At 41.4% G+C, this 13,441-nt stretch overlaps 1 protein-coding gene and 1 long non-coding RNA gene across 3 annotated transcripts in view; both read right to left on the minus strand.

The window, feature by feature from the left end:
• LOC102162098 (uncharacterized) overlaps positions 1–8,109 on the minus strand; it is a 126,682-nt gene extending 118,573 nt beyond the window's left edge. The window contains exons 1-4 of one of the 2 annotated variants that reach the window (XR_014838741.1): positions 7,768–7,981; positions 3,967–4,064; positions 3,351–3,404; positions 2,617–2,707 (exon numbers count right to left, since the gene is read on the minus strand). This is a non-coding gene — a long non-coding RNA (uncharacterized LOC102162098). Of the gene's footprint in view, positions 1–2,616; positions 2,708–3,350; positions 3,405–3,966; positions 4,065–7,767 lie in introns of both variants that reach the window. The other variant, XR_014838742.1, reaches the window with a different exon arrangement.
• Positions 8,110–10,344: 2,235 nt separating this feature from the next.
• FBN2 (fibrillin 2) overlaps positions 10,345–13,441 on the minus strand; it is a 220,192-nt gene continuing 217,095 nt past the window's right edge. Inside the window, exon 65 of the mRNA XM_021084720.2 lies at positions 10,345–12,266. Coding sequence (XP_020940379.2) covers positions 11,892–12,266 — 375 coding nt within the window. The 3' untranslated portion in view covers positions 10,345–11,891. The remainder of the gene's footprint in view (positions 12,267–13,441) is intronic.

A 13,441-nucleotide genomic window follows, 5' to 3' on the forward strand; every position in this document is an offset into this window, starting at 1 on the left:
GTCGTCATCTGTTTCTTGTTACTTTCTTATCTGTGTCTCATCCTTCATTTTGATAGGTGTGGTTTTATTTTTAGACTCTTGTCTTTCTGATTTGAGGGCTCCTGCTGTGGTTTTTCCATACATTTTCACCACCATTCTCCTCAGTACGCTTTTAATGGGGGATTGTTTGGGTTATTAACTTGGCTGCTCAAGTTTAAGTGCAGCTGGCGTACATAATGCTGGGTCTGTGCTTAAAGTCTGTGTGTGGAGAGTGTTTACTTCTGAGCAGAGTTTAGGGTTTGGTTGTTTCACTTAGCATTGCTATTGCTGCTATAATAAATTATTATAGAATTAGTGGCTTAAGCAACACAGATTTATTATCTTAATGCTTCTTCTTATTTTTTTTAATTTATTTTTTTGTCTTTTCTAGGGCCACTCCTGCGGCATATGGAGGTTCCCAGGCTAGGGGTCAAATAGGAGCTGTAGCTGCCGGCCTATGCCAGCCAGAGCCACAGCAATGCAGGATCCGAGCCGCGTCTGCAACCTACACCACAGCGCACGGCAACGCCGGGTCCTTAACCCACTGAGCAAGGGCAGGGATCAAACCCACAACCTCATGGTTCCTAGTCGGATTCGTTAACCACTGCGCCACGACGGGAACTCCCCTTCTTCTTATTTTTTAAATTATAGTTGATTGACAGCACTGTGGTAGTTTCTGCTGTACATCGTAGTGACCCTGTCATGTCCTTGCCTTTTCCAGATTCTGAAGCCACTCATATTCCTTGGCTTATGGCTGTGCTGTGGGTTGAAGATATGTTGCCCCTAAAAGATATGTTGAAGTCTTCAAATTAATTAGCCCTCCCTCTTAGATAAGAGACACTGAGACAGATACAGGAGGGGAGAATGCCATATGATGATGGAGGCAGAGACTGAGTGCTGCAGCTGCAAGGTAAGGGATGTCACCCATGTCTGGCAAACCACCAGATGCTAGGATGGAGCAAGGAGGGATCTTTCCCTCCAGGCTTCAGAGGAAGCCTGGCTCTAGTAACACTTTGCTTTCAGACTTCTAGATTCTAGAACTGTGAGACAATAACTTTCTATTATTTTAAGCCATCCAGGTTGTGAAGCAGCTCCAGGTATCTAATACAGCCCCCTCTACTCATCTTCAGAGCAAAGGAGGGGTGGTCATCCTTTTTACATCACTTGTCTGTGGTTGTTCTTTTGTCTTCTCATGTCTCTCTGATCACAGGACAGTTTCGGTAAACTCAGTCCCTTCAGGCTCCTCTAACAAAACATCACTGACAGGGTGGCTAATAAGCAACAGGCATTTACTTTTCACAACTCTGGAGGCTGATAAGTCCAAGATCAAGTGTCAGCAAACTTGGTGTCTGGGGAGAGCCTGCTTCCTGGTTCAAAGGTTGTTTGTCTTTTTGCTGTGTCCTCACACAGAAGAAGGAGCAAGAAAGCCCTCTGGGGTTTCTTTTATAAGGACACTAATCCCATTCATGAGGGCACCATGCTCATGAGCCAATCACCATCTAAAGGCTGCACCTCCTTATACCATCAACTTGGGAGTCAGGATTTCAGCATATACATTTGGTGGGGGGGACACAAATATTTAGTTTGTGTTTACAGCAGATTCTCTGCTTTTAAAAGACTCATTTGGGCCCACCTGAATAATTCAGGAGCCTTTGCATATCTCAAGGCCCTTAGCCTTCATCACATGTGAAAGTGCCTTTTCCCATGATAAGTCACATATTCAGTTTCTGGGGATTAGAGTGGGGACATTTTAGGAGTGCTAGTTTTAGTTTGCCTATTATAAATTTTATTTTCCAAATATTCTATACAAAATTTTAAAAATAATTTTTAGAATTGTAACTTTTAAAAACGTTATTTAAAAAAAGATTCTCTGGTTGGGTTAAAAAAATGAGCCAACACCCCCCTCATCTTTCCATGAAACATACAACATTCAAAAAACCAACCATGAAAGTACTGTTTCTTTGTTGACTGGTTAATGGATATGAATATAAATTTTAACTGTAATGTTTTGGTTTAAGATGTTAAGTTGTATTTGGCCAAGCATACCAAGCATACATTGCAGGGTATTGCTCGATGTGCTTATTTTATAAATTTTCCTTATTTTATGAATAACTTTATTCCAATAACTTTATTATGAATAACATATAGACTTGGATAAGTTATATTATTTTGAAATGACATCAATCATTGATAACTGGTTTTTATAAAAGTCACCTGATAGATTCTTTTTTTTTTTTTTTGTCTTTCTGTCTTTTCTAGGGCCACACCAGCAGCATATGGAAGTTCCCAGGCTAGGGGTTTAATCGGACCTACAGCAAGGCCAGGGATCGAACCCACAACCTCATGGTTTCTAGTCGGCTTCGTTAACCATTGAGCCACGACAGGAACTCCTATGGCTTTTTAAAAGGAAAATAAATTTAACAGATTAAGTAATTATTCCTGCAGTATAATATCATAAATGTAACTTTCAGATCACATTTTAAATGTTTTTAATGATCATTTAAAAAGTGACTTCTCATTGAAGATCATAAATATGTTATCTGTAGGATGAATGAAAATAACCAATTGTCCAAATATCATGCAAATAAACATTTTTACCTTGAGAAAAAATCTGCAGTACAGCTTCACTTGAAAAGTGCAGTATCTCACAACAACGTAGGTGACACTGGAGACAGTATGCTTTGGAAATCTGTTGAATAATTTTAAAAGTGCAGAACATACATAGGTCAAAGATGCATGCAAGGAATTTAAATAAAAAAGGTTTACAAAATGTGAGTGTAGAGAAAAAATATAATAAATCAATATATTATTATATATATATTTTAACTAGGTGACTAACTAAATTGGTAAAAAGAGAGTAAATATTATTATTTTATACAGTTCTTCATATTTATAGATTTAATTTGGCCCCACACTCACCCTTTCTCTATTTACTAGTCCCAATTGGGAAAATGAGAGCTTACTTTATGGTTGCCTCATATTCAGGCATGTACGCTACATAAGAGACATGATGTGTTTGAGGATTTGTCAGGTGACAGCTATTGGATGGAGTCAGGGCCAGGGGCTTAGAAACACAACTCATCTTGGCTCTTTCTAGTTCCAGCATGATTTCAGTTTCTTCTTTTGAAGAAGATCAAGCAATCAGGCAATTATAGATTCCTTGCAGCAGAAATAGCGGCTATTAGGACCATCCTGGAGAGACACTCACATTTGACTAGCAATCCCTTCCTTCATCAGCCTCAAAAAGACATTTGAAGAAGTGAGGGAAGTAGATGTTTATAGTCTGTGGACAAGATCTATGCTATAAAACAGAATAGCGAAAGGGAACTTACAGATATATAAACCTTTGGGGACATGGTTGATATCTTTTCTCTATTTTGTTTTTGCTGTGAAACAAATATAAGGACAAAGTTAGAGACATAAAGTAGATAAAAACAAGCTTAAAACAGACACCGGAAGGTCTTTTTTTTTCTTTCCTATTCTGAAAACCATTTGTGTGTAGTATGGCCAAGGAGATAAGGGTAAAGAATTAAATTGCTAGGTTGCTGGAGAAATAGTTAGCTCACATAACTGACATTTGGAGAAGCTGGCTTTTTAAGATGTGAATTAGTTTTGTTAGGCCACATGCATTTATGCTTTCAGAAATGTCTTGTGTAATTATTTATTCTATACAAAGCTTCACATGCATACACTCAATCAGCCCATGGAATGGTTTAGCAGAATACTGCAGGAAAAGCAAAGGATGACAGCATGGAAAGAAACAATTAAAGCGGCTGACAGAAAACTACAGGATTTGATTTATCTCTCTCTTACTTAGCCAGGCTATTTCCACACTTCGTGAGGCTGTTGGGCATGATCCTGGGGGATCATGAATGGTTCTTCTTATTGCAGTTTTCCTTCGTCCTTTGTAAAATGTAAAAATCTACTTCCTGGGCAGAGCAACCCTACCTTTCTCCAACATGCTTCAGAAACAAAGAAGCTTGGCTGTGGTTTGCTCCTCTTGGGACTGAGCCCAGTGCGCCCAGTCGAACTTCATCCTGCCCAGACTAGAGAGATGGGAAGGATGTAAGACATAATGAATAAAAGTGGCAAAGCGCTTGTGAATGGCAGACCCAAGCTGGCTTGGACTTTCATTCGAGGGCACAGGAGATGGGACTGAGGAAAACTCAGGTTTCCTTCTTCCTGACATCATTAAAGCAGCTGTTGGTCTCTTGTATGCCCAAATTCTAGCCCCTGTGCTTGGTGGCTTCCATAGTTTCAATCCTCATAATAATTCTAGGAGTTGGGTAGAAACTAGAGTTCTTAAGATGCAAGTAACAACTTACTCTGACAATTAAAATAACAGATTAAAAGGAGAGAGCCCAGAGAATTTTGGGGAAACTGGAGTACCAGGCTTAGAAAGATTAATGGAACAGTTCCTGGGATCTAGATTGTAGGAATTAACCCAAATTGTCATTGGGGTGTTGCTTGGAGGAGTGCAAGAACTGTTATCTGCTCTTGCATTATTCTGCTCGGGACTCAAGTTTCACAAAGAGAGAATTTAATGGGGGCACGTGGAGATCCTTGAGTCCTAACATGATTGTATGTGATGGCAGCTGTGTAGTTACCCAGAACAAAATTGGTATGTTGTCATAGAAAATTTGGAAAGGATGCTAGAGAGGCAAAAAATGCAGATGTGCCATAAATGCAGACTTAAAACCTTAACATAACTTGACCAGTATCACCCAGTGGCAGCCAAGAAGCAAACACAAGTCTTTTTTTGCCTCAAAGGCTACTGTTTTCCCACTCTGCCATGCTACCGTTCAGGGCTACAGGTGCATGAGGATCATGTACACCATTTATTTTGTCACTGTTTGCCACAAAGTGACTAAAGTGGAGAAAGAGATGAAGATTGGAGGGTGTGGTGAGTAGACAGGGGTGGGAGAGGAGAATATTTGATTTTTTTAGCCAAAAAGTCTCATGATACTTTTCTTAAATACCCTCCCGTCTAGTAATCCTTGACTCTCCTCTCTTCTTTTACTACCACTTCTCCACTTTCTCTTTCTCCCGAGTATGCTGACAGCTCCTCCTATTCTACATCCAGATATAAGATTTTCCCAATGCTTGGTCCTAGGTCCCTTTTTTGCCATCAACTCTCATCCATATGCCAATGACCATCACTAGCTATTGACTAAAGGATAAAGTCCAAATGGCTAAGTGTACCTTTCAGGTATCCTCACGCCTGAGTCCCATACTACCTAATAACCTACTCTTTTTTCTTTTTTCATGGCACTATAATTCAAGGCCAACTGGCCTATCCTTTCTTTGTCTTCCCATCGGCCATCCACACTATGACTTCCACAGTTTGTTTAGGCTACTCTCTCTTCAAGGAAATCCTTCCAACTTTGTACTCTGTAACCAAATCTGCGTCATTCTACATGGTCCAGCTCCATTCTCACCATCTTCAAGAGACCATCTCCAGGAGCTCTACATTGCAATGGCTACTTGATTTTTCAAGACAAATTTTGGGCCGTTTGTCTGGGCCCTTTACCACATGCATTTCATAATCTTATGTAGTCATCTCATTTCCTTGCATTGACAATTGGAGGGAAAATCCTTTTTAAGCGTGGGTAATACTACCCAACAAATATTAATATAGCCAGTTTATTTCAAAAATAAGAACTGTATAATCTCTAAGAAGAGAAGTTATAGGGTCTCTTCTCCAACCCACAACACTACAGAAGCAGCAGCAACTTCAGGTTTGGATTGAGGGCCCTTCACGTGACAAATCCAAATGAGTCAGCCTTTCCAAAGAGCTTTCGATCTTCTCTCACCTTGGGTAAAATCTATGAAGCTCCCTAGAAAGATGCAGAAAAGCAGCAGAAATCAAGAAAGTCCTCCAGAGGGAAAGGCAGATACTTCCAACGTGATCCCCGGAAATCTGTTCAGAGGATTTCCAGTGAAATCATTACTGTGAAACCACTCACTCCCTGGACAGCGTCCAGCTCCCCAGGGTGGTCCTCAGTGGTCTGTGGCAGACTGTGCAGAGTCTTAGAATCCTTTCCCTCTTTTCATTTACTCTCGGAATATTTTCTAGCCTTGGCTTTGTGAATTACCAGAACGACTGAGATACAGATACATCTCAGGTAGAGTTCCCAGGAGCTGGTACGTGGTCAAGGGTCTTAGCACCATGCCTCAAACCTTATATTCATGAACACACAGGCCTGAGACTCTAATTTCACCCCTGTATGAATGGATACCCTCAGTGCAGGGGTGCTGGGGTCCAACAGAGTGGAAGGAAGGAGATAAACCCAGGGATGGAAGCTTAGGCAGCTTAAGCAAGCCAAGGGGTTGCTTTTTTGACACATTTTCAAGAATGGCCATTTCACAGCCTCTACTGCTGTTTCATTAATGGAACTCACACATGTAGCAGTAGTTGTCTGGGGAAGGCTTTTAATGTTAACTTTCCCTATGGTTTGCTCTAGAAATCATGTAGAGTTTTCCTGTTTTCCTTTGGAAAATGTCTACACTACATCCTGACATTTAATCTCCAGCCCTAATGGGGGTGACTAATGTGAGCTGTTGGTTCTCGGCTATTTCAAAAGTAAGCCAGCTTAATCTAGTAATATCTTTTTTAGGCTCACAGGAAAAGGAAAAAAAGGACAATTAAGCAACACAAGCAACTAGTGTGCTTTCCTTAAGTATTCTTAGTAAAACAAATGTGTATGTGTTTTTTTTTTTTTTTTTTTTTAATTTTGAAGGTCTGGTTTAAATAAAATGTTTAACCCTTTGAAAGTCAGGGCTCTCGTGTGCTTTTAGAGGAGTGTATGGTTTAAGTGGGGTCTGCTCTGTGGCAGCCCCTATCGTGGCATTCTAGTGTGTGTACAAACCTCTGGTCTACAGGAGGCTGGGAGCAGTTACACACAGGGTGGGGTAGACAAAACAAAGAGCAGGGCTTGAATCGTGCTTGGAAAACATTTCTGGATTCAGTGTGAGCCAAAACCATGGGAACTGGCCTATATCCTCAGGGTTTAAAAGCGATCCAAATAGGCTTACCACGTAGTGGAAATATGAATAGCACCAGACTACAACCGTGCAGCCGGTGATCTGGTCTCACCTCGGTGGAAACTAGCAGTACAATTAGCTCAGTTATGACTCTGGGCCTCAGTTTCTCACATGTTAATATGAGGAGGTTTCTAAAGGCCTTTCTAGCTCTGACTTTCCATGACACTCCATCAGTCTAAAAGGTGTTATCATGTTTGCTTTCCCAGGCATCTGCAGATAGGAGGGCTCTGGCTGTGCTGGTGGCTTGTACTTTCAGGGCTGTGGCTGGTGCTTTTAAAGGAGTGTATGGTTTAAGTGGGGTCTGCTCTGTGCTCTAGTAAGTGAAGAGCAGGGTGGAGACTCTAAACTCTCATTGATGCACCAGGACATCTAAAGTCTCCCTAGAGATACAGATCACTTAGGAGACACGCTCTGGATGCTATCTACCCCATATCTCTTGGTGGGAAGGTTGTAATTTCAAGGCCACACTTAGGAAGGAGTTTGTGTGAACATGGGAGTGCATTCTCCCCCATATTGTGGTTGTAGGAACAGTGGGAGGAGGAGGAAGAAGAGCAGCTGGGAGTTACTAAGTGCTTGCTGTGTGCTGGGCCCTGCACTGACAGTGCTGCCTGTGCTTTCTCACTCCTCTACACAGAAGGGAGACGTCATCCCAGGAAAGAAACCAAGGTTGGGGGTGTTATGCAGCTTGTTGGAGTGAGTCCTTACTTTCATCTCTGACGTGTAACTGTACATTCAGAGCTGAACAAAAGTGCCTTGCATATCACACCAGGACACCCAGGAGACTTCTATCCATCCATCCATCCGAAAGTGGGGGTGGACAGGATCTCAGAGCGGGCTGCATAACCAAGGGAGGCAGTGAGCTGGTCCCATTCCCCCACTTGCCAAACTCAGGTCTGCCTGATCCGAAGTTCTCTTTTACCTGCAAAGTGATACTGCCTCAGCAGCTGAAATGCTGAACTGGGTGAGCGGTTCATTTGTGTTTCAGGATTCTTGCTCTGGACAGCAAATGGATTTTCAAGGAGAATTAAGGTCAGAGACCCGTGCTTCCTATTAAGCAAGAAAACCATGCCTTTGTGTTTATTTGAGAAAGCAATCATGCTAAAAAATAAAATAGAACCATAAGCTAGATATCAAAGGCAGGCTGGCTAAGATTGCAAAACAACTGTCCACCTTCACTTCCTGAGAGGCGTTAAGGAATCACCATCTTTCTCGTCTCTTTAGAAGGAAAGACACCTAAAGATTCCCCTTTAATTTTTTTAATCATTGGGATTCTATTAAACCTTTCCCAGTGGATTTGTCTTTTACACAGCTTCCAGTAATCCCCTCAAGGTCCCAAAGATGTGTGATTTAGTCTTTCCAAAGTCTTTGGAGCAAGAAAGAAAAGTGACTGTTTGAATAAATAATGTACATTCTGTTGTGGACTACTGTAAATTAGGACTACAAATGAACCACAAGCAGCATAGAAACGAGTGGACAGAATTGTTTTCCAAATTCTGAAGGGAATTTTTCAGATTTCCAGTCTACTCTTGAGGAACATAAATGTTTCTGAACTATCTACTGAACCATATAAAATGACCATTTTGTAGGTCTAACATAGCCAAATATTGGCAATTCATCCTGGTTCAGGTTAACATATGAATTATCTCATTTCCCTTGAAGCATCAAGGATATGAACCAAAAGGTCTGTAGGTCCCAAACAGACTGATGCTTTGTAAATTTTAATTGTGTTCCCCACCCTCCACTCCAAGCACTGGTTCCTGAACCAAGAAAATAAAACAGCACCTTAGAAGGGACAGTTGTTGTATAAATTATCCCACTTGATATTCCTAGATAATGAAAAGGGCAGATGTTTGAGTTTAGATTAAAATCCTTATATATCACCCTAAATTATTTTCAGTGTTTGTGTGCAAAAGTAACCAAACTTTATCTACTCCAAGTAAGCAGCAAAATCAAAAACTACTAAGCAGGACTAAATTTTTAAAAGCTCCAAACCTAAATGCTAGTGGAAAAGGAATTCATGCCAGCTGAAGACCAAACTCTTACTTACTCTATTACTAATACATGTACCTGCTGGATTTAGTTTATACATCTGGGCTTACGTTATACTTTAGGCTTCTGCAATGTTTTCTGTAACTTAGCCAAGGTCATTTCTGAGGGGACACTTAATGGGAAAGACAAAATGATACAGACTGTTATCATTAGCATCTAGTTATTAGAGAGGCACAAACTATGCATGGCCAAGTCAGTGCTCACAATAAGAGTTGTAATAAAGCTACCAGAGGTGCCCGAAAATGTTCTTTCTGGACAGAGCATCTTGAAGTAGTCATTTCCTTCTCATACATTCTTTAGTGTACAGCACCTAATGGTGTGGATTCTCAAATTTCCTCAAGGGCAGGTGAAAGCTAAACCAAGAGTACTGTCATTCAACATTCAAAGTCAGAGTCAAACTTTGTTCCTGGTAATTTCATATTACAGTACTCAAGCTGTACCAGTAAAAGATGCCAAATGAAACTGAAGATGCGTGTTAAGGTTTAAAGGATGCCTCAAGGCAAATACTTCCCTTATTCCATGCTGCTAATTTCTGGTTGGCTAAGAACAGCGTTAAGATCAGTCATAATATCTCTTTGTTTTCTTATTCCTCGGACGAAAAATTTTAGCACACACATTTTCCAACCTTGTGCAGAATAAACTTCTAAGACATGTCTGTGTTCATTTCAGTCGTGTGTCAGAAGACAGTCCCTGTTAAACAACTTGTTCTGTGTATACAGTTCTCCACTGAGGACAGTGTTCAACACTGCAAGAGATAGGAAGCTCTGGGTTACTTTTTGGTGAAGGTGCCATCTGGCCTGGCATATGCCTGCTGTGTACTTTTGCTTTAAAACTCAAGTTCAGGAAAACCCTGAGGAAGGAAGACTCGGAGAGAATGTTTCACTTCCTCGTAGGTGATGTAAGGTGCTTGAACACAATGGCACACAAAGCATGGGAGAGCAGAAAGTGAATAGACTGACACTTCTAGGAAGATGGGTCCTGGCAGGCTTAGCGGCTGCGCAGAAGTGAACAGCTAGCTGCCTTGACTGTGTCCTTCTATTTGGCTATGTTCTTAAATTGTAACTGTCAGTTGCACGCTCTGTGTCACAGACTGGACCACACTCCTTTGTTTTCTGGTGTTTGTGCCTGGCTTTCCTTCTGCTATTTTCATACAGGTCCCTGTAAGCAAAACCCCCAGCCCCTCCCACAAACACAACGGGGGCTGCAGTCACATCAAACTCTCAGCCAGAAAGCTACCCCAAAATAAGCTTTATTGCAAGAAAAGTGTCATATTTGGTACACAGACCTACGAAAACAAACAAAACCAAAAGCCATAAGTTTTTCCTCACAAATACTTGATTACAAATTTACACTGTTCGTTTTTTTTTTTTTTTTTTTTTTTTCAGTTATTAGAAAAAAAAAAAAAAAACAAAGTCCCAAACTGGATATAGCTGGTGACAAATCTTTGGTCAGCACAGGTGTGAGAGGAACAACCCAGAGCCTGCATGTGCTTTGGCCATTTCACATATGAGGTTTGGTCACTGGTCCCGGGACAGGTTCTTGGGTTGAAAGAACACGGGGACGTACTCTTATTAGCATGTGCTGGTATAATAACTTTTTAAATGACTAAAGCAAACTAAACATCAATTAATTGTACAAACATCTTTCATACACAATAGGCTATGATAAAACGAGACATATGGTGTATAACTACAGTATTAATGAAAATTCTAAAAAAAAATGAATTAAAAAAACATATATTCCTTGGCTGTACTGCATGATTTGTTTGCACATATGGCAATCCTGAAATAGCTTGAACATAATAAATGCACCATTAATCTAAGACAGCACCAAACACTACAGAACGCCAGGTGTTCCTTTCCGAAGGAACGGCAGTTCTTCAGCTGCCTACAGTACCACAAGTTTGCAGCACGCCCTGGGTAAGAATGAGGTGTTGTGGGTAGCACATGTGCTTCCTTGAGGTTCTGAGAAGGAAATACAGTACAGTTTGGCCTGCAACGCTACTGGTCTCACAAGCAGTCAAGGTATTTTGCTACAGTGGTTGTGCTTCATCTTCTGTTGCCTGGTGTGTCTGGTGATGTGAAATATCATCACAATGAGCTGCTCTGGCTTTGAGCTCCTTTATAAAGGATCTAAGGACACTTCTGTCTTTTAAATTATTGATTACACTGCCCATTCAGCTCTGTGAGGCTTCCTTAAAAATAATCAGATGTACCAGTTGGACGACTGGCAGAAAACCAAAGGAAACGTCTCTTGAATCTACTGAATTTTTAAAAAAAGCACCTCTAAAAGAAATAGCTCAAATTTATAAATCTAAAGAAAAACAAGTGAGTTTCCCTTTTTGTTTACATAGTTTGTTCATTTCTCCATATATTACTGCATTAAAAATAAATAAACATCTATATTTTTTTTATTAGCAACTATAGCAAAATACCCAAAGTGTTACAGACTGCTAACAGGAAAAAAAAAAGCTCACATTATTTTTGTGCATTTAGTGCCATATGCTGATCTCTTGACTATTTAGGTTTTTTTTTTAATATATTTTAAAGTGAAGTTATATAAAAAAATACAGTAACCACGGTTGCCTTTGTACTCAAATCTTTGGCCACACCAGTCTAAATCAGCCCTCCCTGTGAGGGTCAACATTCTGAAGTCCGAGACAGGGAGGAAAGAAGCAAACGTCTTTTTTTTTCCTCTTTAAAATTAGTCATTGATTTCTCAAAGGCTTCTGAAGGCTGGCTGTGCGGGGATTTGAGCCTGGAACCAAGTCTACCAAGGGGTTAATAGAGTTGAATCTGCAGCCTCATTCTGAGAGCTTCCCCGAGCTCCCCTAGGAGGTAGTCGTCCTCGTTGCTGTCTTCCAGTTTCTTAAGCTCCTTCTTCTTATAGAGAGAGATGCTAGTGATTTCCAGTGTGTATGTGCCAGGCACCAGCTTCCTCTTGGCGGTGTGCAAGTAGCTGAGCCCATTCTTTTGGTGGATGCGGAAGGTGCCGTCATCATTCCCTTGGGAGATGACGTAGCGGATGTGGTTGTTGAGCGGCTCGATGGCGGGCATGAGTTCTAGAATGTGCTCCTTAGAACCAAGGCCAGAAAGATTGAACTTCATTTTCACAGGGCTCTCCATGTCGACACTCTCCAGGCTGATCTGTTCACCCTGGAGAGAGAGCAGGAAACCATGTGGAGAGTGCTTCCATAGTACAAGCAGAGGACTCAAAAGGAACCTGCTGTCGGGGTTCAGCCACCATGACCGCATCTCTCCGGTCCTGGGCACTCTGCTCTGAAACTTACTGTCTGCTGGGAGAAAAGGTCAATTCCGCGGAGCATGCTCTGTGCATCTTTACTTCTCACTCAGCCTTATCCAGGTAAAGTTACAGGGGACTTGTCATTTCACCTTTTTTTGTTGTTGTTGCTTTTATGGAATATCGTGCTTGTTAATAATAAACAAGAGACAATTTAGGAAAGGACTGTATTTTTTTTTTTCTTTCTGGAGTTAAAATGAGAAGTGCAGCTGTTATGTAACAGCAGGGACTGTCCCCAGAGGGATCTTCACTCCGAAGGCTGATTGGTACGGCCCACAATCCCTGCGCCAGTGTGTTTGCTGGGAGCCTAGTGCAGAGAGAGGGAGCTGTGGGTTGTCAAGGCTCAGGTTTGAACTAGCTTTGGTAAAACGCCAATGGGGCAGGGCCCAGACGACCAAGTCTGACTTGGCCAGAGGTAGCAGAGGTTTAAGAGCGCTATTTCAGTTAAGAGAGGCAAAATCAAATGGCTTGAGTGGGCTCCTGTCAAGAACTTGGGTAGTGGTGCAGAAGTGCCTCTCTCAGTGTTCAGACAGAATCCTGTCCACACAACCACAATGGGAAGGATTGATAAGCAGAATTCTGGATTTGTGGTTTGGGTGCTTGATGAGTATTTAGGTTGCTGTATTTAGACATCAGTTAGGTACCTTAGTTTACTTCAGGTAAATGTAATGCTGGCCTATTTGTTATTACAAAATAGAACCTGAGTCTTTTTGGCTAGAGACGTTCAGTCTTACAAATAAGATTCCGAGGCGCAGAAAACGGAAGCGAGTTGCCCGGTTCACAAAGCCACTTGGTTGCTGACTAGGTTTTTGGTGGTGAATTGTGTGGCCGTAATGACTGACTAGGGTAGTGTTCTCCCTGATCTCTGGGGAGCGATCATCAGCCTCTCCGGATACTGGGTATTACTCAGAGACATTTATCAAATATGTGATGTTTACGCCAGGCCCCATTCCAGGCGCGTCACAGTAACCACTCAATAGATCCTTCTGTCAGCCTTCGGAGGTAAATATTTTTATTCCCATTTTACAGG

The sequence above is a fragment of the Sus scrofa genome, chromosome 2 (genome assembly GCF_054392235.1).
Source record: "Sus scrofa isolate SSC_HxYL_T2T_F1_AM1 chromosome 2, Sscrofa_HxYL_maternal_Yorkshire_Landrace_v2.0, whole genome shotgun sequence".
In the NCBI taxonomy this organism is placed as follows: domain Eukaryota; kingdom Metazoa; phylum Chordata; class Mammalia; order Artiodactyla; family Suidae; genus Sus; species Sus scrofa.